At 38.6% G+C, this 22,333-nt stretch overlaps 1 protein-coding gene across 2 annotated transcripts in view; it reads left to right on the forward strand.

Annotated features, from left to right (window-relative positions):
• MOB2 (MOB kinase activator 2) overlaps window positions 1–22,333 on the forward strand; it is a 130,289-nt gene that overhangs the window by 63,539 nt on the left and 44,417 nt on the right. The window contains exon 1 of one of the 2 annotated variants that reach the window (XM_088146064.1): window positions 2,258–2,373. The exons of the other annotated variant lie outside the window; for it this stretch is intronic. Within the exon in view, the coding sequence (XP_088002190.1) occupies window positions 2,336–2,373 (38 nt within the window). The 5' untranslated portion in view covers window positions 2,258–2,335. Of the gene's footprint in view, window positions 1–2,257; window positions 2,374–22,333 lie in introns of those variants that run through there. 2 annotated transcript variants of the gene reach the window in all.

Below are 22,333 nucleotides of genomic sequence, written 5' to 3' on the forward strand. Positions count from 1 at the left end.
TTTGATTTCAGATGTTTTTGTAATGCACCCTCCTTAATGGCATCTAGTAAGGTAGTCAAAATAGAACTGTTACAAAGGATGCTTCAGTCTGATGTTACTAAGGTGGTCACCTAGTAGGGCTTGTATCTGGTTATTAGCAAAGGGAATTTTAAATTTCTTTTTATGGTTTTAAGATAGCTATATGCATGTAAATGACTTCTCCTTAGAATTCCTTGATTGTAAACTGCATATTTACTTAAAGCTGAATTTCTTATGCCTCCTTAAATATATTCATTTCTATTATGTTAGCTGTCCTATTAAATAATATTTTAGGTATGTAAGCTGTTTTGTGGGGAAAGTGCTACTGCTTACTGAAATTTAAAATAACTTCTGAGTGAAATCGGCTGTTAAATCCCTTAAATTGGAAGGTTTATAGTACTCAAGTAAGAGTCTTCAAACACGAAGAGATCAGTCTTCCATATACTGAAGTTGTAAATTAAAGCATATTTACTAGAGACTGGTTGGTGGGATTGCATATACTTTATAAAGTGATCCTATAAAGAAATATTTGTAAAAAGTAAAGCTTTACTGCTAGCATTGAGCATTACTGTATTAAAAAAAAGTGGTTTTTTTTTCACTATTGCCTCAAAAGGCTTTTAGGGACCAAGCATGCGTTTAAGTGGAGTGCTTCAGATTGCAGATAGAGAGTCTTTGGCCTCCTGACTGTTGCTTCTAAGCTGTTTCTGGCACTGATGTAGAATGGAAGATGTACTTCTCAGTGTAATATGGAAAGTGGGACTTCCCTTTCACCTTAGGCTTCAAAATCTCTTGGACCAGCCCTAAACTCATTTGATTTTTTTTTCAGTTGTCATATTCCTGCTCTTTATTTCTTGCTTCCACTTGTTTTCTGTTTCATTTTTTCCTATTCAAAAGATCCTTCAAGTGTACATAGCAGTTTTAATTTATATTACTCTTGCCCAGTCTTAGCAGTTTTGCCCCTTCTCATTTGATCAGTTCTTTAGTTATTTCTGAATAATTTTACATGTAATGCCTGAAAATGTCATGAGAAAAATTGTCCCATTGTAGTATTTTAACATTTTATTTTCTATGTGGCCTTAGGTATGTTGAAATAAATAGTGAATTAATGCCCTGAACTCCAGCTTGTTGATAACTTGGCATCTGTCCAGTCTAAATTACTCCATTGTCTGAGCTTAAAAGATTTTTCATTTTCATTTTTTGTTTTGATCTTCCTAAATTGTAAATATATAATTTGGTATTTTGTTTTCTTTAATTTTTAAAATGGTCCAGTTGCAGTCATATCAGAAGCTATACCACTTCTGTTTGTTCTTTACTTACTTACTAGTAAAATATATTTGGAAGAGATTTTTCTGGTGAAATGTTTGTGACATCTAAATGTGGACTATATGTGCATGTCTGTTTTTAGACTGTGGCAGTCTCACATCTGGGTTGTATCTTGCTACTTATGTTCACTTAAGTTCCACATTAACCATGTTTACTGGCTACATCTTATATTACAGAAACTTCATGGATCGACAATATAATGTTCAGCGGTCAGGGAGCAGAAGAGCTGTACAGGAAGGGAAGCTAAGCAACTTAATCAGAGGCAATGTGATTTATTGAAGGCAGCTTGCTGAGGACTGAGCCGGTGGAAGCTTCTCCCCCTCCTTCCGCCACTATGCTCCTGTTCAAGAATAGTGTACTGTACATTTTGTGTTAAAGTAGCTAAGTAGCAATCAAATCTGCTGACATTATTATAATTGTCTGTCTCACCTACTTTCCTGTTCGATTGTCTTCTGCTTAATCTTCATGACATTAAAGAATATGGAAACCAGCTATCCTGCTTTGTTTCTTATTTGCCTTGTTCTCCTGAGGCAGTCATGAATATTTGAGTAATAAGTCAAACAGGCGTGAGAGGAACAGGGAATCACTGAAGCTGCTTGCAAACTTAATTAAAAGGGGAAGGCAAAGCCCATCAAATTTGACTCTTCATTTCTACAGGCTTATCCTTGGAAACTTGTCTGAGGATGTAACTTTTTCTTCTCTCTGTTGCCCACTTTGCTTCAGCTGCCAAATTCAAATATTTTTTGTAAAATTTTGAATAGTGTTGCTCGTAAAGAGGGTGGAGTATTTTACATCCTCAGGCTCTTGTTTTGCCTGTAATGATTTCCTTCCTAGTAATTGGCAGTTTCTGATTTTCCCACTGATGACTGTGAAACAGGAAAGAGATTCCCTGACCAACAAATGCTTTTTTAACAAACAGGTGCTTTTGTTCTTATTAAACTAGGACAAACATATTCTATTCTGGATTTTTTTCTTAAAATTTCTATTTACAAACATGAGACTTAAGAAGAATGGGTCTTATACATTGAACAGGTAAGAAAGGATAAGCATATCCATCAGTTACTTCTTATTTTCCATCTACTAAAATAATAGGAAAGAGGAGTAGCTTTGCTCTGAATGTACATTGCTTTTAAACTTGTGTATGTACTTTCCCCAGTATGTTGCCTGCTTATGTGTGCTTTATTCGTATACTGCCTTGGATTTAAAAACAAGTTATGTCTAAGGATTTTATTTTTGCACAAGCTACTTTAGAAATTCTGTGACCTCACTATTGTACATGAATAGACCATTCTTGCTTCTGATTTACAGAAAGAAACTGAGCTTGGTAGAAAATAATTTTGCATGGTTACATAATTTGTTTATGGCATGGGATGAGTTCAGAGTTGTGCAGGAACACACTATCGTTGGGTCACACTGATTCTTGCATGTGGAAGAGCACCAAGAAATCTTTGTAGCTGAAGGAAGTTAGATTTTATGCAAGCCTTACATTTTTTGGTTTAATGTAAGGACTTAAATCATGTTTGTCGAGATTTCAGAAACAAGTTTTTTTCCTCAGTTCTCAGAGAAACAGTGATCTCAGATGCAGTAAAATAGTAGAAATGAATCAGAAATGTTGAATTATAAAAGATTAATGTGCAAACTATTACGTACTGCAATGTAACTTATATAGGTAAATTTTATTATTCCTAGGTTTAGAAAATAAAAAACATGCTAAAATAATGTTTTAAGTTTACAAAGAAGTTGTATTCTGGATATTCCTGTGTTCATTAGCAGGTTGCCATCATAATATTTTACTCATACTTGACAAGTTGCTTAATGTTGACTACTGGGCTATATTTTTGATATGCTAAAAGATTTGTATTAATTCATTTTTTAAGGTAACTCTATCCTAACTCTTGTCAACTATTAAGTGCAGAAATAGCTTTCCGTGCAAAGTTATTAATCCTCACAGCTCTATATACATGATTTGAATAAGAACTATTGGCTATACTTAACTTTCAAGCATTGTTTTTGAGTCTGTACATATGTTGCATGTATTAGTACACTGCATGAAACTTCTAGTTGGTGGAATGCAGGCAATATTTAATTTATAGGCTGGAGATTTTCACTTGAATAGGATATGATGCTTGGGATAAAATTGGGATTTGGCTGCACTTGTGGCATACTGGCCAAAATGTGCCAAAACTGTCTTTACTGTTAGCAGGGAATGTGGCATGGGGGTGTCTGTGGCTACAACTTCTCTCTCTTTACTGAAAAGCATTATATGAAAGCTTCAACTAACCAGAACTATGATGGATGGCAGGGTTCAAAATCTATGGATCCATCTGGGATGTCCATGACATATAGCAGATTGCATCTTAGAATGTAAGAGGAGGAAATGGTAAAGAACATGATTACCAAATGAAATGAATGAAAGAAATATATGTAGTATTGTATGTGTGGGGGAAAAAGGGGGAAGAATGTAATAGATCTGAATGAAAATTGTCTGATCACATGGAGTTGTTGAATATTTTTAGGAAAGTGAAGATGAAAATGTAATTATGATTGAAAGGGCTTAAATATATGTCAGGCCAAAGAATTGGTGTCCTCTGTATTTTTCTGGGTGTGTATGAAAATAGGAACCCATACATTGGTGATAGCTGCATATTATGCTCCAGTGAATGGTGATAATGGCTTACTGTTTGAACTTGCTATATCTCTTTTCACTCCTTCTGTTGTGAGAAACTTGATAGGAATATCAATACTTTGATCTAGTGTGTGTAATACATTATCAGAAGGATTGTTTTAGCTGCTTTCATATCTCAGTATTGTTATGTTCACAAAGCTCAAGTTCCTAATATGGGGCAGGCATCCAGATATGGTATATTATTTTATTATTAGAGGATGTATGAATACCCACAACACAAAGCATACCATATGTTACCATTTTTGTAATGTATATATCCTTAAGCAAACCAGATAATTCAAAATATGGACCATTCATTCATTCATTCATTCATTCATTCATTCATTAAATTTTTCAACTGCCCATCTCCCCCCAATGGGGGAACTCTGGGTGATTCACAACAAACATTAGAACATAAAATATATAAACACATAAAACCTTAAATTAAAACATTACTAAAAAGGAGAGACCAAGAGGATATGATATGATAGAATATCAACATATCAATATGATAGAATATCATCTTTAATTGTAATTAATCCCTATTTTCATTCATATTTAAATCATCTTATTTTGGGTTACAAACCCAGAGCAAAGGTGAAAGAAGATGGCTGTCCGATGGAGGATTTGTTGGTCCCCGCCCCCCTTTTGTACTAGTCAGCTTCCAAATGTGTCATCTCATACCAGCTGGCCTGGCTAGATATCATTGCATTCCTGCTTGTTGATAAGAAGTTTGTGATGTATCCATGCCAGTCTTCTGACTTCTGTTTGGTCCCCTTTTCTTGTCATCAAATTTCCAGGAACCAGTTGCTGATGCAAATGGATATCGGTTTGAGAACACTGTTTTGTGAATGAGAAACTATGATTTTGTTATGAGAATCATGCTATTTTTCACTCACCATCTCTTTGCTCATTCCAGGTGTCACCAAGTTTTTCATCACATTCTGGGACTATATTTGGTGGCAGTTGTTCTGTTCAGCTCAAGTCTAAACTACAAGGCACAGCCTTGTCATTTAGCTGTTTCCTGGATAGGCTTGACTTTGACCATTTTAGATTTTCCATTCATTCTCTCATTCACATGTTAAATGACTGCCTATAGTTCAGTACCATTATTACAACATGCATTAGATTTATTTAGTTATTTATTTAAATAATTTGTGGGGGGAAAAACCTGCCTGACTCACAGTTTATGACTCTGGGTGGAGTACATCAATATGTTGTCTACTTTTACAACATTGTTACTTAGACCAAAGATAAACCATATCCAATACATCAAAATAGTTAATGATCTAGATTCTTTAGCCAATCTTAACATCAGAGTTATAAAATCTGGGTTTATATCATGGCTAATACTATTAAAAGTATAACTGCTTTTCTCAAAATACTGGTATCTATGCTACCAAAAAAGGGGTGGGAGAGGGGGGAGTCTTTTTATTCATAAGAACAGATATAAATCAGGGATGGAGAGCCAATAACTTGTAGCCAAAATCCAGCCTCATCCCCCACCCACCCATTTCTTGTAGCTCCTAGATTTCCCCCATCTGAATTTCTGCTGAAAGATGCAATTGTGATTTTCTACCATTTTTTCTGGAAAGAATCTTTAAAAGGTATATAAGACTTTTTAATGTGAAAATTGTAACATAATAGAAACACCTAAATATCATGGAAATGCTTACTATGGCCACTTCAGTGGCATCATTTCCCTGCATACTCTGGCTGTGGCCAACCATCAATTAAAGAAAATTGCAGCCACTGGCAAAAAAGTTTGCCAGCCCTGTTAGTCATAAGAAGTGTAGAGGGCACTAAATGAAACTTTTTGTTGACTTTTAAAGTTTTAGATTGAGGACATTTAATTTTGAATAACCTAGTAAAATCATGAGATTCTTATCCTTGGCCTAGATGCAGAATGAAATCTAGATATGAAGCTCTCACTTCTGTCATCTTTAATATAAAGTTAGGGAGAGAATTATCAAATTCTCGCCATCAGCACCACTGTTCCATATTTTATATGAAACTTTATTGTGCTATAAGAACTGAAGTACTGTTCTGATTATTTTGCAGTGCTGTTTTTTCTAATCCATGTACTCTGTGAGGTCCTTAACAAAATGATTAGTTTCTAAGTTAAGCAGTATATGTAAGGAGATTAATTTCTTTCTAATTAAAATTACCAGGTGGCCTTATAACATTATTTAATGGAAACAGTGCCAAAGAAAATACCTAATACCTCTTCTTGTTCAGCTTAAACTTTTCATTGTTAGGAAAACTGTAGTTTGTCCACGTAAAAAATATGTCCTCATAATAACCCAGATTTTTGATTGATTGTGCACTGAATGAGTTAATATACAGTACTGTGCAAAAACTTGAAAAAATGAAAAAATGCGTGTGTGAAAAAATGCTGTAAAGTAAGAATACTTTCAAAAATATATATTATAATCATTTATGTTTGCTCACTTCGCTTTTTGTAAATTGATAAACAGAAGAAAAATCTAAATCAAATCAATATTTGGTGTGACTACCCTTTGGCTTCAAACCAGCATCAATTCTTACACTTGCACACTTTGTTCACTTGCAACAAGGTCAGGGATCTTGTAGGATTAGAGTCAGGTGTATGATTAACCAATTATACCAGGCAGGTGCTAATGATCATCAATTTCATATGTAGGTTGAAACAGTCATTAACTGAAACAGAAACAGCTGTGTAGGAGGCTTAAAACTGGGTGAGGAACAGCCAAACTCTGCTGCTAAGGTGAGGTTGTGGAAGACAGTTTCATGTCACAGGAGATCTATGGTTAGTTCTCCAAGATGTTTGGAACAAGCTACCTGCTGAGTTCCTTCAAAAACTGTGTGCAAGTGTACCTAGAAGAATTGATGCTGTTTTGATGGCAGAGGGTGGTCACACCAAATATTGATTTGGGGTTTTTTTTTCTGTTTGTTCACTTTGCATTTTGTAAATTGATAAACATAAATAATTACAATATATATTTTTGAAAGCATTCTTATTTTACAGCATTTTTTCACACCTGCCTAAAACTTTTGCACAGTACTGTAGGTGTGAAACAGAAATACCCTCATGGAAGGCTGAGAAAAGAAGATACAACAGACACAGTGCTATACAAACCTAAAAAAAAAGTCCTTGTGAAAGCTGTATCATTTTTCATTTCTGTACCATTCTTCTTTCAAAATATGCTACAGGTTACCTTATCTTGGCAGGGTAACAGAGTTCTTCTATCTTACTTTCCTGCTAAAGTCATTTGAATATTTTTATCTCCTTTCTGTCTAAGAAGATCCACAATAAGAATTGATCTAGCTCTTTAAGACTTTTAAGACAAAATAAGCAGCTGTTTGGTATATCATTTTATCTGTTCAACTGCCATGTAACTGAAAAATAAGAGCAATTTTGCAACACTGTAAGTAATGCATCAGGGTGTGGATTATTTCCTTATGTGATAGGAAAAAAATACTCTTTAAATCACTGTTATGAGAAGCTATTGAAATCAGTATCTGACACCTGCTGAGTGTGAGAATTTATTTTGTATTAATTCATAACTTATAGCCAGCTTTTCATAGTACTGTAAAGTTGAGAATTAAATGGTTATAACATAAGTGCATTTAAACAGCATAAATCCAAGTAGAAGTTAAACAGTGCAACATCTGGCCATTCAAGCCACAAAGGCTGCTTGAACAAAAATCAGACATTTATTTGTTTAAAAGACTTACATGGCCACCCATCTTATGAAACACAACTTGGTAAAACAAAACCCTGAGGCCCGACCAACAATCTCTAGTCCCCTGGCTCCAGTCTCATCCGATTCCAGTGCCTGGGAAAAGACAAAAGCCAACCCTTTCTGGCTCTCCAGAAGGCTAAAAGGGTGGGGGTCTGCTGGATCCCAGGGCCAAGGGTGTTCCATAGGGCAGGGCTGCTACAAAAAAGGCATGCTTTCTAGGTCCCACTAGATGGCAGAATTTAAGGGAAGGGACCTGGAGGATGCTCACCCTATCTAATCTTGTGGGGTGGGCAGACACCCTCAGGGAGAGGCATTGCCACAACTAACCTGACCCTGTGCCATGTAGGCCTGTAAAGGTAATAACCAGCACCTTGAATTGCATGTGAAAAGAAACTAGGAGCCAGTGCAGCTCACGTAACACTGGTCTGATATGGACAAACTGAAGGGCACCCAACACTCTGTGCTGCCAGATTCTGAATCAGTTCAGATAACTTCCTGGTGAGCTTCAAGGACAACCCCATGTAGTCCAAACAGGAAGTGATAAAGGCATGAGTGACTATGAGCAAGACCCCCTGGCCTGGGAATGGGTGCAGCTGGTACACAGTTGGCCTGGAGTTAATGTGTCTGTGTGTTGGCGGGGGTGGGGGGAGTGGGGAGAAGCTATCATGCTTTGTTTTAAATGTTTTTAGTCTGGGCTGTTTCTCTGTGTTTTAAAATATTTTAATTTCATATTACATTTTGTAAGGCATGCAGAGTCTGCTGAAAGGGGCAACTATATAATAAATTTAATAAAATGTAATGATATTGTTATAGATAAAATAAGATGTATCTGTGCAAAGGCCCCCCTGGCCACAGCTGCCACCTGCTCTTCAAGCAGTAACCACAGGTCCAGGAGGCCTCGCAAATTGTACATCAAGAGTCAGAGATAACACATCACCAGACTCAGGGGAGCAAAGATCCAAAGCCACTCCGTTTTACTAAGATTGAGTCAAAGCTGGTTCCTCCCCATCCAGACCCTCACAGCCTCCTTGTACTGGGTCATCACCGAAACAGCAGCACCTGCTCAGCCAGGGGTGGAAATGTATAACTGGGTAATATCAACATACTGATGATACTTCACCCTGTACCATCAAATGATGTCATCCAGTGGTTTTCATGTAGATGTTAAAGAGGAACGATGAGAGACCAAAGCCCTGAGGGAAAGTTTTGTTTTTAGTTTAGTAAATCTCACTTTTGTTGATAGCAGCGCTTTGGTGTTTCAAGTTGGTATTTTCCTGCTGTATCTAGAGTTGCCAAGGATTGAACCTGAGACCTTTACCACTAAGTTACCAATTGGTGGAGCACATATGCTGGAGTCAGTGCATTTAGAACTGATTAGAAATATTTTTGTATGCCTTAACATATAAACAGCATCAATAATTATGACTAACAATTATAGTTAATAATAATACCTGAGGCAACATATAAATCTGAAGATCATATCCAGGGCAATTGTTTGGGGTAGAAGGGATGTGGATGATTCAGTGAGCCCATAACTGCTTAAACTGTTAGCATCCTAGGAAAAACAAAACTGCTAAATAAGGCTGAATACTTTCCCACCTTGCTAAACATAGGATTGTGTTTTAGCAGTAGTTATAGCATGAATTATTGCTTGTGCCATTTCAACCCACAACCTATAATCAGTGGCAATCCAGAACAGATATGCTTGGGGAAGAGAGAAAATCTTAATGTTATGCGTCTCCTGTTCTAACAGTAGGATAGGAATTTCTGTGTGATCTTGATCTTAATGCTATACTTTGGCTTTCAAAGTAAGAAAATGAAAGCAAAATTCAGCTGTTAAAAATGTAAGCAAAACAACAACAACCCCAAAACATGTTGTTTATAGGTTACAATCAAACAATGGGGTATGAAATCCTAGATATAGAACTGTTGGGTAAAAAAACAAGGTAACTTACTTCCTCCCAGATTCAGCTGGCATTTTTTTATTCGCAAGGAGCCCAAATTCACAATTTTGCACATCTGTAGTGACATTCCATCAGGGTCAGTGGAATTTGTTCAAGAAGTGGAAGGGACGCAGTTTTGTTCAGTTTCCATGCCAGAGCCTAGGCCTCTGGAGAATTCTGTGGCCTTCTTTTATTTATTTAATTTGAAATAATATAAAATAATAATATCCATCAGACTGAAGGAGAGGAAGAGATGGGAACCAAAACCTTTTTTTTAGGAGTTAGAATAGTTTTCAAAGGTTTCCAAATCTATATCAGAATTTGTAACTTTGAGAATGTGTGCCTATATTTGCCTCTTCTCCCTCAAGCTCCTTTTTTGTACTGTAAACCTAAATATACTACTTGTCTGATTATTGATCTTAGTAAGCCAGTTCTGTGGCATTTTCAGCTGAAAAGCAGGGTAAAATTACCACAAATAGTTTGTTTTAAGTAGTTGTAGCATAGATGTCACAAACAAAAGATTTATTGGCCAGGGTGGGGGTGGGGATTCCTTCTTGGTAGCTCCAGGTATCACTTGCATCCTACTTACCTACCTAAAGAAAATTGGTTCAGAGCATTAAATATAGTTATTAAACTCCAGCCAAAAGATTTCTTGGAATTCAAAAACTCTCAGGTGATTATTCTCCTTTGCTGGGGAGAGAATAGGTGCTCAACAGGGCAGCTCTTAAGAGAGTAGCTTCTAATAGGAGCAGTAAATGGAGTTTAGAGCTTGATGAAATTAGTATTCTACAGGTTTTCAGATAAGTTCACAACTGGTACTAGCTTTTTTTTCATCCACTTCACACCTTAATATGTATATGCTTATCTCTAAGAAAACAATTTCTTACTTGAAAGAAACAGTCTTTCCTGATGTTTGGACTTGGGGAAATTTACTTGCCATGTATTACTAGGTAAGTGGCTATTTATAGGTTTGGCCTTGTCTGGCTTTTACATCTTCAAAAGATCAGATAAGAATTACAGCTCCCACTCTTCTTGTCCTTGATGCCACACACAGTCTAGCTCTGCTATTAATCCTCAGGTGTTAGGTGTACACCTTTGCACTGCAGATGTTTATTAATTATCATAACCTTTAAGTAAAGGTTATGATAATGAATTTGTACAGTGATATACTTAATTCATGATGAACACTGTCTGTAAATTTTGGGGATTAATTTTTAGGTCCTTCTCCATCCAAAGTTGTTGGTCAATATCACACTCCTTAAACTATAGCCCTGGCAAACAGTGTTGCTATATTTCCTCATGAATCCAGAGGTACTCCAGCAATTCATCTGTTGAGCCTCTCCCACTTGCTCAGTCACTTGCTGCCATCCTCACAACCAACATGTCACATGCTAGTTAAAAAAAAAAACTGAAATGACAGTTGAACTGATCAGATGCTGCTTTGGGGGGCATGCAAACAGTAAGGAGCAAGACAAGAAAGGAGAAAGTCTATCATTATTCCAGGGCCCACACTGGCTCCACCTTCATAAAGCCAGCATCTCTCTTTGTTCACTTTGTTCACAAAAAAAGGGTTTTTTTTTTCTTTTTTTAATGGTGCAGTATTGTAGCAGTCTTGATTATATGGTTCAGCTAGTGGTTTGTCACTGCTTCTGACTTCGGGTGAATATTTGGGGGTCCTTCTAGACTGTGATGCCAGTCTGTTTATCTCAGGGTTTGAGATGAATATTTTGGTACATTTATCAGTTTTGGATGCATACCTTGAGGCATATTCAGCGATAAAATTGCATACTGGAAAGACCAGTAATTTGTTTTAGCAGAGTCAATGTGGTGGTTTGTTCTACATTATTGTGACAGTATGATTAATTGATTGTGCACTTACCTGTGATTATATGCATAATTCATAGTTCTGCCAAAGAGTCTCAATAGAATATTATTCCATGTACCTTGCTGGCAATTAAGTAGGGAATCTTTAGTTAATTTGAAGTGTAATTTATTTGTGTAAGGGAACTGAAGGGCTAATGGGTTTATATTACAATGCACCATATTCTGTATGAAATTCACTTGCATGGAACTTTTACTGTGAGACAATAAACACTTGTAAGGAATTATGTGGGGAAACTCAAATGAATTTTTACTTTCCTCAGAAAGAGTATGGGGTAGGGTAGGGAGACCAGCTCTTACCAGATTACAACTATGTTCTTGAATTTTTTTGTAATTGTAGGTGGGAAGTGAAAAACATTTGGGTTCTCTTTCAGAAATCCCAAACACATTAACTTTGCAGTTTAAAATTAATTTGTTTTGTGAGTTTGATCATGCTGTGCCTGTACTGCTGAATCAGTGTGGTTTTCCCATATAGGAGTTCTTCTAGCTTAGACAGTTATGTGATGCTTTATTATATTCCAGTGTTCATTCCTTTGAATTAAGGAAATTCCATTGATTGCAAACACCCTGCAATAAAGTGGCATGAATTGTTTTTAAAATGGAAAAGAGAATTAATATTACTGAGTATGAAGTTAATATATGGTCCATTGAATAACATATTCCTAACCTTTTCCAACATACCGTATTTTTCCAACTATAAGACGATACTTTTTTCTAATCTCCTTACGCTAAAAATTGAAGGGCGTCTTATTCAAGGAAGTAAGCCAAGGAGAGAACCGCGCCTGCAAACAGGCTTCCTCCTATTGCTAGCCTCCAATCACGAGTGAAGTAGCTTATCTCTGCAAACAGGCTTCCTCCAATCACGAGTGAAACTGCCCATACTGTCTCTGCAAACAGACTTCCTCCAATCACGAGCCTTATGTAACTGATGTCAGCTGATGCTGAACAAACCAATTGGAGGAAGTCTGTTTGCAGAGACAAGCTATCGGCAGTTTCACTTGTGATTGAATGTAATCAGTTATGCAAAAGAGCATGGAAATAGAGCTGCAGATATACTCCTCCCACCGAGTATATCAGATAATTGTTACCTAATTACTAAATAAAAATGTGTTCTGCACTATCTTTAAAATATTGATTTCTTAATTTTGGGTTGGAAAAGTGGGGGTCGTCTTGTACATGGGGGTGTCTTATTGATGGAAAAATACGGTAAATCCAGTCTGGTTAACATTGTAGGCCATACACACATACACATGCAGGTAGTCCTTGCTTAGCGACCACTCATCAACTGTTCAAAGTTATGATGGCACTGAACGTGGTGGACTTATGACCAGTCCTCAGAGCTGCAGCTGTCATAGTGTCCCTGCGGTCACGTGATCGTGATTCAGGCACTTGGCAGCCGGCTTACACTTAAGATGGCTGCAGCATCCCATTTGCGACCTTCCCTGCTGGCTTCCCACAAGCAAAGCAATGGAGGAGCTGGCAGGGGAGGTTGCAAGTTGCTCCCATACGTGCTTCTGTTGCCTCCACTCTTTCTCACCCACATGCCCTGCTGAGTTTATGCCATGTGACAAAGCCTAGCCACATGTCCTGAACTCATGCTGCATGGCAGCGCCCATCTGTGTGCCCTGCTGTACTTGTGCAGCAGCGCCCACCCATGCACCCTGCTATACTAGTGCTGCACAGCAGCACCCACCCACATGCCCCACTATACACATGCTGCGCAGCAGTGCCCATGCACATGGCCTATTATAGTTGGACCATGTGTCAACGTGCACCCGCCCTTCCTGTTGCAGTCATGCAGCAGCACCCATCTGAGTGTTCTGTTGTACTCATGCCATGAAGCACCCACCTGCACACCCTGTTATAGTTGTGTTGTACAGCGGTGACCACCCATGCACCTCACTGTATTTGCACCATGCTGCTACCCCCTGGCCTGCCCACACTCCATAGCACTCACCCACTTGCTGACCTGCTTGTGAGCTGCCTAAGGAAATGGTTGTCATGACAAGGACTTGCAACGGCTTCCCCACTGACTTTGGTTGTTGGAAGCTGGCAGGAAGTTGCAGATCCCAGTCATGTGAGGTCCTCATTTAACAACCCACACCTAACAACAGCAACAGGGACTGCCAAGATTGCTGTTGCTAAGCGGTGAGGTCACACTTTACGATCACATCCCTTAGTGGCAGAAATTCTGGTCCCAATTATCGTTGTTAAGCAAGGACTACATACATACAATAAATACAAACATCATATACATATACATGTATACACAGACACAATATACACATATACATGTATAATCTACTCAGCAGTAAGTCCCAACTGTCAGGTTTCTTCCAGCAACAAATGAATAGTCACTCAAGGACACAAGAACTTCTGATAACCAAGCTTTTTTGTAGAAAAGCTAAACAAGCAATTGCAAAAGAATTCCAGCAACTGCTGGGTATTATATGTGAGCTTTATTTATAGAAGAATCAAGCTTCAGATTCTTGTGCCTCTTTCTCCCTCCTGTAATTGGCTTGAAACCACTCTCTTCTGGTCAGGAGTAATGATTTCTACCAGACTTTTGTTTTGATAATGGACTGATTTAGTAACAGGCTGATTTAATATCCAGCTCTTTGGTTGTGACTGAGAACTTATTTTATACCATCTCTACACAAGTTTAGGGGCATGTGTAACATAGCTGGTTTTTATTTGGGGCCTTAAATGTGGTAGTTAATGGAACTTCATTAATGGCACAAGCCACTGCTCCCCCTCCAATGTAATACAGGTAATCTTCATCTAACAACCACAATTGGGATTGGAATCTTAATTGTTGAGTGAAGCGGTCGTTAAGTGAGATACCCATGTGACTGCTTCACTCAGTGACTGCAATCCGGGCACTCCTGGTTGCAGTCATTAAGCAGTTTCCTGCTCATTAAGTGGACAGAGTGAAAGAGCTGTCTGCTGAAGGAGCACACCACTGAGAAGAGGGGAGGGGAAAGAGGATGGAGCAAAAGAAAGAGAACGGAGTGAAATACTTCAGCAGACAACTGTTTTGCTCCATCCTCTTTTTTATGGCTCCATCTCTTTCCCCTCCCCTCTCTCAGTGGTGAACGTCCTCTTTCCCCTCTTTCTTTTCTTCCCCTCTTTCCTTTCTCTGTCTTCTTTCCCTTCCCCTTTCTCAGTGGTGAATGGAGCACACCGCTGAGAGAGGGGAGAGGAAAGAGAATGGAGCAAAAGAAAGATGATAGAGTGGAAGAGCGAAAGAGATGCGGCCACGTGACCGCGGGGGGGGCAACGTTTTACAATGACCGGAAGTGCTGTCACTCTTTTGCTCTGTCCTCTTTCACTCCATCCTCTTTCCCCTCCCCTCAATCAGCGGTGTGCTCCATTCACTGCTGAGAAAGGGGAGGGGAAAGAGGATGGACCGAAAGAGCTGCCTGAGCAGGCAGTTCTTTCGTTCCATCCTCTCTCTCTCTTTTCTTTCTCTCCATCCTCTTTCCTTGCCTGTCTCAGCAGTGGGCTCTGTTCACCACTGAGAGAGAGGAGGGGAAAGAGGGCGGAGCAAAAGAAAGATGACGGAGTGGTGTGCTCGGAAGTGTGCTCCAGTGTGGTCAACAGTGTGCTGTCACTTTCGTGCTGTCCTCTTTCTCTCTGTCCTCTTTCCCCTCCCCTTTCTCAGCGGTGTGCTCCATTCATCTCTGAAAGTGGAGGGGAAAGAGGATGGAGCAAAAGAGGTATCTGCTGAAGGATGTCCTCTTTCCCCTCCCCTCTCTCAACAGTGTACAGGAGCAGAGCTCAAATCTTCAGGGTTTGAGCTCTATTCCTGCACACTGCTGGGTCCCCTCCATTTGCAACCTTCCTTGCCTGCTTCCAATGGGGAAGGCAGCAGAGAAGATTGCAAATGGCAATCGCATGATCATGGAGCGTTTGGCAACTGGTCATAAATGCAAGCCGGTTGCCCAGCACCAGAAATGCAGCCACATTACTCTGGTGTGTGTGTGATGTTTTACGATGGCCTGAAGTGCTTTATGGGCTATAAAGCACCCTTTCTGAGGTCTTCATAACTTCAAACCATCGTTAAATGAACAGTTGTTAAACAATGACTACCTGTAATCTCTTTCCTTTTGAAACTTTAATTTCCTTTACAGTAATAAGTGATTCTTCGTTGCCACTTGAAGTTAACAAAGCTTGTGTTCAGTAATCTCTAGCTATCAAGCAATATTCATATTCACTTATTATAGAATCATATTTAAGATATATCTATTTGAAAATACTTAATGACCTTTAAAGTTGAAAAAGGATGAAAGAGCTAAAACTGAATTTTCATTTGTTTCAGGATGAAACTGCTAGGTTAAAAAGGCAGAACGCATATTGCAGATTTCTGATTCAAAACTAATCAGACTTTATAGGCTTTTAAATGCTAATGTGAAAACAAATATACCAAATCTGAAGTCTATAACAGCAAATCTGTTGAACGTTATTTCCTGTGCTATTTATAATAAAAGTGAAGCCTATACAGTGAGGCTGCTATCACCTCAACCATACCTGAGGGCACCATCCACTGAGTATTCTGGCTATTTTGCACTGGTTGTCCAACCCCACCCCCACCCCAGTGAAAATCATGCAACAGAAAAATCACATTTGTTTTATAGAAATTTACTTATATCTACGTGATATCTCACATAGTAGATATCAGAGACCCTGGATATTCAATTATCTCTAACAGTTTCCATTATAGACAGCTTTTTTGTCATATCAGTACTGAGTTCACAAGCACGTAGGATTTTTTATTTGGTACAGTAATTACATTATTTAGCTCGTAAGTTAGGTTGACTGTAATATGATATAATGCGGCTTCATTTAGATGTAATGATAAACACTGGCTTGCATTAAATGAAGCCTTCGGCTCATAAGTTTCTATTTTTCCTCTCTGTCTTCTAATTCGGTTAATTATAACTCTGGTAATTGAAATGAGACAACTTTATAGAATATGCCTTGAAAGTGACTCATTTTTGCCATAGTGAAAACTAATCATACTTAGTTAAGATTTCATTACATAGAATGCCATAGTTAAGCTACAATGAAAATGAATACTTTCGGACACCTCATAGCCATGCTGTTGGTGGTCAGGACAGAGTTCAAGCTCTAGTCTTGTTGCAGCTTGTTCTTATAACATTAAACTATAGTTAGCATTATATCCAAAGTAGTCTTTTGTAAAATAGTTACAGTACATATTAATTATGTACATATATTCTAAATCATATTACCAGTATGAACCTTTTATAATATGTTTATAAAACGACTTCAGTAATAAAAATGCACAAGCTAATCTTATTGTAATGGAAAGCATGTGTGAGGAGGATACTAGAATGGAGGATCAAGGTTATCATGAGGGAGGGGGAGCATTCCAGGAGAAGTTGCAGGGGAAGTGCTTTCTCAGCCTGCAGCAGGACCGTGAGAAGATGAAGCTGAGACTAGCCCCTACCTAGAATCTCACGGGGTTTATCCACTAGTTGCTTTAGCATAGGTTTAGTCTGCCGAGATTCTGTCTATAAGGCGCAAGCTAATAAAGGAACTATACTGGACTTCACTGCCTCATTGTTGTTCTTGGGCTGGGCCTGACACTTATTAATTGATTGAAGGTATGTGCTGTATTTTCAAAGGTATTTTCAAAGAAAATTCTATTGTGAAAGCCTTTCATGAGAAGAAAATGGTCAAAACAATGGTTGCATTCTACTATTCTCTTTTTTATGTAATTTATTAAAGATAACATTGTACAGATAAAACTCATACAAAGTATAAAAAATAAAAAGTGCAAAGAAAAAAAAAAGAGAAAGAAAAGAAGTAACTTCCCCCTTCATCTCAGCAAGTATAAACAACTTTAACAACTTATCACCATCTCTTAAAATACAACAGACAATCTCTTCATCCCATATCTCACCTCATTGTCTATAAATAAATCTTTAAAACCTCATCATCCATCCTAATCAGCAAAAGTCCATTAAGGATTACCAGAAATAACCTATTTATTATAATCTTGATCTAATAAACCCACTTGAATTCCTTCCTTTTACATTTATATCTTATTTTCTATCATTAAACAAATCCCCCAAACCTCAGCTTTCAAATCTAGTCAGTAAAAATTCTGGTCTATTATTTGTATGTCCTTTTTAGTTATCAAAACATCAGCCAGTTTCATTTGTGTATGCAATATTTCATCGTTTTCCGTATCCTTGTAGTCTGTCATTTTTAGGTCCACATTTGAATCAATTTCAGTCTTGTCCAGTAAAACTTGTTCCTCTTCCATAATATAATTTAGTCTATCAATAATGCTAGATCTTTAAAACTAACTTCTGAGTCCATTGTTCACAAATATGTCTTAATGCATCCATTGTTAAAAGATTTTGCTCCATTCTACATTATCAGATCGAGTTTAAATATTCTTCCCCATTAATTATAATCTTTATTTCCTTCTGGTGCCCTCTAGTGTCCTACCTTCTCATCATGTTGTTTTCCTTCTGAATGCAAAAACATAGTTTCCCATGGGAAGGATTCTTACATTTAGTTTCAGGATGTTATTAAATCCACCTGGACCCTTAGTTCATTTATAACTTTCTAAAATCAACACTTGAATCACCCTTTCGCTGTTAAGTCTTTAAAAAAAAAAAATTAAATCCTTACACTCATACTTTAAACTTCTTTCATAAAGGATGGAAGAAAATTGACCCAGTGAATACCATGAAACTTGCCATTCCAGAGGTTCTCAATATTTAAAAAGCAATAAAAAATTAATTTCAAAGTGATTAAGAAATGAGGATCGGGCGAACTTTGAGTCCTTAAAGTCTACATTATGACTATGAGCTTTGATAGAATCTGACTCCCAGCCATTCAGCTCACAAGCAGATTGCTAAAACATTGGTTCCTGCCATCCACTCATGAGGAGCCGCTGTCTGGAGTACATGTGAGCAATCTCATGATCTCTCCTTTCTCCAGAGAGATTTCACCAGTCCAGATCCCATAACTGGCTGCCGATTTCAGCCATAATGTCATCCTCACTTCTTCAGGGATGTCCTCAGTTCTCCATGTCCTCATTGGAAGTGCCTTCTACTACTCTCCTTATATACTTTGTGTCATTGAATAGTGGCAATAAAACAGGTTCCCAAATAATATTTTAGTAAAGTTAATTACTCTTAAATTGAACAGAAAGAAAAGTTGGGTTTGGAAACTCTTAATCTGCAACTCTTCTCCCTTTGGCTTCTTAATACAGTTTTTGTTATTTCTCATCCAGAAACTTGGTTTCTTTTCAGGTTGTTATCCAGTATTTGAAAAAAAGATTTTGGTTTGAATCTTAATTGGAGGTCATGGGGAACTGTGGTTCAACCAATTTAGATATTTTTCATTTCAGCATGCAAGCGAAGAAAAAAAAGATGGGTTATCCATCCATAACCCATGGATCCTGGAGAAGCAGAGGACATCTCAGCATCCTAAGGTGTTGGCACCTCCTTCTCCTCAGGGGCTGATTCGGCTACTTGGAGCATGGGATCACTCTCCCTCTTGGCTGGCTCCTTCCCTGGTGCTTTGGTTCCAGTTTGCCTGGGTTTTGTCAGTAGAATTTGTACTACAGATAGGATATGGAGGCATCTTCCCAGGACTGTTCCTCTAGCCATACCCTTTCCAGTCGATGAACTATTGTAGACATCCTCTGTGTCACCCTGAGTCAACTTTGAACTCCTCTTGCCCATCTACAAACACCACTAGGAGTGGATACAGGTTATCATGATGTACAGTATGTAATACCAAGAGGGAATAGTTGAACACAAAATGTGGATGGTAGGAGGACAAAAGCTGCAACTGGTAGGTGACAGGATTTACCTTGGCTAAGATGAGAAAAGGACCAATGAATTGAACCGTTGACTTATGTGACTAATCTCACAGTGGCAGGTGTTTAATTGCCAGACAGATCAGATCACGACCCTTAAGGTCCCACTTGCAGATGTAGATCAGAGAAATGTTTGTACTGAGCTTTAGCATCCTGAAGTTGTTCTCACAGAATCCCATGTATTGCTTGCAGTTTATCTAATAGCATATCCATGGCTGGCAATGAAGACGAGGAACCAGGTGCAGGAAAAAATAAAGACAAAAACTGTTCCTGGCATGGGATAGGGTTTCCTGAGTGGAAGCATGCACAGAACTGTGTAAGCAACTCAGTGAAAGGCAACAAGTCCATCAAATTTTCTTGTTGGTAGCAAATGCAACAGTGGAGATATTATTTCAGAACAATGTTAATGCATTCAGCTTGACCATTTGATTCTGGAAGATACATGATGGAAAATTAAAGTTCCACCTCTAGTCATTTGAACAGCGTATTCTAGAACTTGGCTGAGAACTAAAGGCCCCAATCCAAAACAATTCAGTCCAGCAATCTATATAAATGAAAAATGTTGTGAAGAGACAGCAAAGTGGTTTCCTTGGCTGTAATTCTACACAGGGCACAAAGTGTCCCATTTTAGTAATGTTATCCAGTACTATGGGTATGGTGCTCTGGCCTTAATATGGTGAGAGGTCTGTCATATAGTCCATGGAGAGTGTCTTCTAGGGCCAGATGGCACAGATAATGGTTGATATAACCATGTAGGTTTTCCAGGAAAGTCTTTTGCTTATTAGCATTCAGGACAGGTGGCATTATACCACCAGACTTCAACTTTAATACAGAGCTATCAAAGTCCTGAGTGATCAAGTTAAGAGTTTTGTGTAACTGAAAATGGTGGTGTTTTGTGAGAAAGGATAAAATTTCTGCCCATAATATCCCTGGAGGTACATAGAGATAACCTCTATGATATGAGTCTGCACTGCACCTTAAATGGTACATTCCAGGACTAGCTCATAACTGGTTCAAGTTGCTGGAGCTGGGTTTGAAAATAGGCTTCCCAAGGTGGCAGTGAAGTTTTCCAGCTATAGGATTGATGCCATGAAGTGCCCCTCTGAGTCAACCCTGACGTTTGGAAATCTGGATGGGGTATCTGCCCATTTATTTTTGCCTTAAGGTACATCCAAGGTGGTGAAATTAAAATGAGGAAAGAAAAGAGACCACTGAACTTAGTGCTATTTAAGCTTTCCTGCCATTTGTAGATGTTTGACACTGCAGGGTACCATATGTATTGCACTCCTTGATGGTGGCTCCAGACCTCAGACACTTCCTTGAGGGAAAACAGGTTTTTTCCCCCCAGATGGTATACTGTAGGTCCATCTCAGCAAGAGTCAGTTTTCTAGATTGGTATGCCCAGGGCAGTGCAGTCTGTTTGGCTTTTGTGTCCTATAGCAACATTGCATTGACCACTGTGCTGGGGGTATCAAGCTTGATAGTAAAGGGCTTGTCAGGATCTGGGTATTCAAGGCAGCTGTTAATCTTTCAAAGGTCTGCATTGGTGTCATTGAATGGGGAAGCAATTTCTTATGCAGTAGGCCAGAAATGTAGGCAGTTATATTTGAAAATGCTGAGATAAACTTACAATAAATGTTGGCTAACACCAAGAATTGTTGAAAGTCCTTATTGGATTGGAAATCTCAAATTTCCAAAATCACTTTTCCCTGGCAAGCACCATGATATGCAGTACTCTAGGAATTCAGCCTCAGTGAGGACAAATACACGTTTCTCCAACTTCCCGTATAGGTAGTGCTCCTATAACAATTGCAGGATCATGTTCATGTTTTCTTGAGTCTTGGAATATATCATAATGTCATCTAAATAATGAGGAAATGCTCCCTCAGGTCCTGAAAAATGTCATTCATGAAATGTTAGAAGACTGGTGCATTGCATAAGTTGAACAGCATAACTGATATATTTGAAGTGCCTGAACTTGGCCTGGAAGGCTGTTTTTCATTCCTCTCCCTTGATCCAATCTAGATTATATGTACCATATAGAGCTAGTTTGGTAAGGATCATGGCAGATATGCAAGTTAAGCATTCTAGGATATCTGAGTTAAGCGGGAGGGAATAATGCTATGTACAATAAGCCCCTTTTGAACTTTTTTGATACGAACTCAAGGGCTTCCATCTCTGACAATATATACAGGTGGCATTTGGGATTGTGACTCCGGGAACCAGTCACTCATAGGGGTAATGGAGGGGAAATTTATCAGCACAGTAACTGTTTGGTTAGTAATTGAATCAAATACTTCCTTGGCACAGGGCACGGGACATGCTTGTATGGCTTGCAAGGATTCCACATGATGCTGTACCATTTTACTGGAAACACAAGCTCTCCCTCTGAAGAAATGATCAATAGCCATAGGTACAAAGCCAAGGAAGGCCCAAGGCAACTTGGAACTGGATGGCTGAAATACCAAGGAACAGTAGGAAATAGGTCTGAACACCCATCACACTTCCAGAACAGCATCTGGACATTTTGATGCCCCCAATTTACTCATTGCATCTGCAGGTTAGCAAGTGAAAGAGCCATCTACACTTATCTGATCCTTCAAGACCTGATTTCTCTGGCACAGTGCCTCAGTTCTGAGCATTTTGATTGAGATTGGAGGGCTGGAAGCCAGCTGTCTTGGTCCACCTGCAGGCACTTGTGGGAGGTGCTGAAATGACCAGTGATCAAGATACAAGAGTGAGCATGTGCACTTGTGCAAGTTGCAAGCACTGAAATTATGGTATGTGCATTTGCATACTGAGTTACTGGCATGGGGAACATGGTGTGTATATTTGTACAACAACTTATCAGCATGGAGAGCAAGAAACAATAGAGTGTCGTGTAAGCCTTTGCACAATGAGTTGTCAGCATTGA

This window comes from Python bivittatus, unplaced genomic scaffold (assembly GCF_059951505.1).
Source record: "Python bivittatus isolate LINGU-HERP-01145 unplaced genomic scaffold, Pbiv_v1 ctg000480_np1212, whole genome shotgun sequence".
In the NCBI taxonomy this organism is placed as follows: Eukaryota; Metazoa; Chordata; class Lepidosauria; order Squamata; family Pythonidae; genus Python; species Python bivittatus.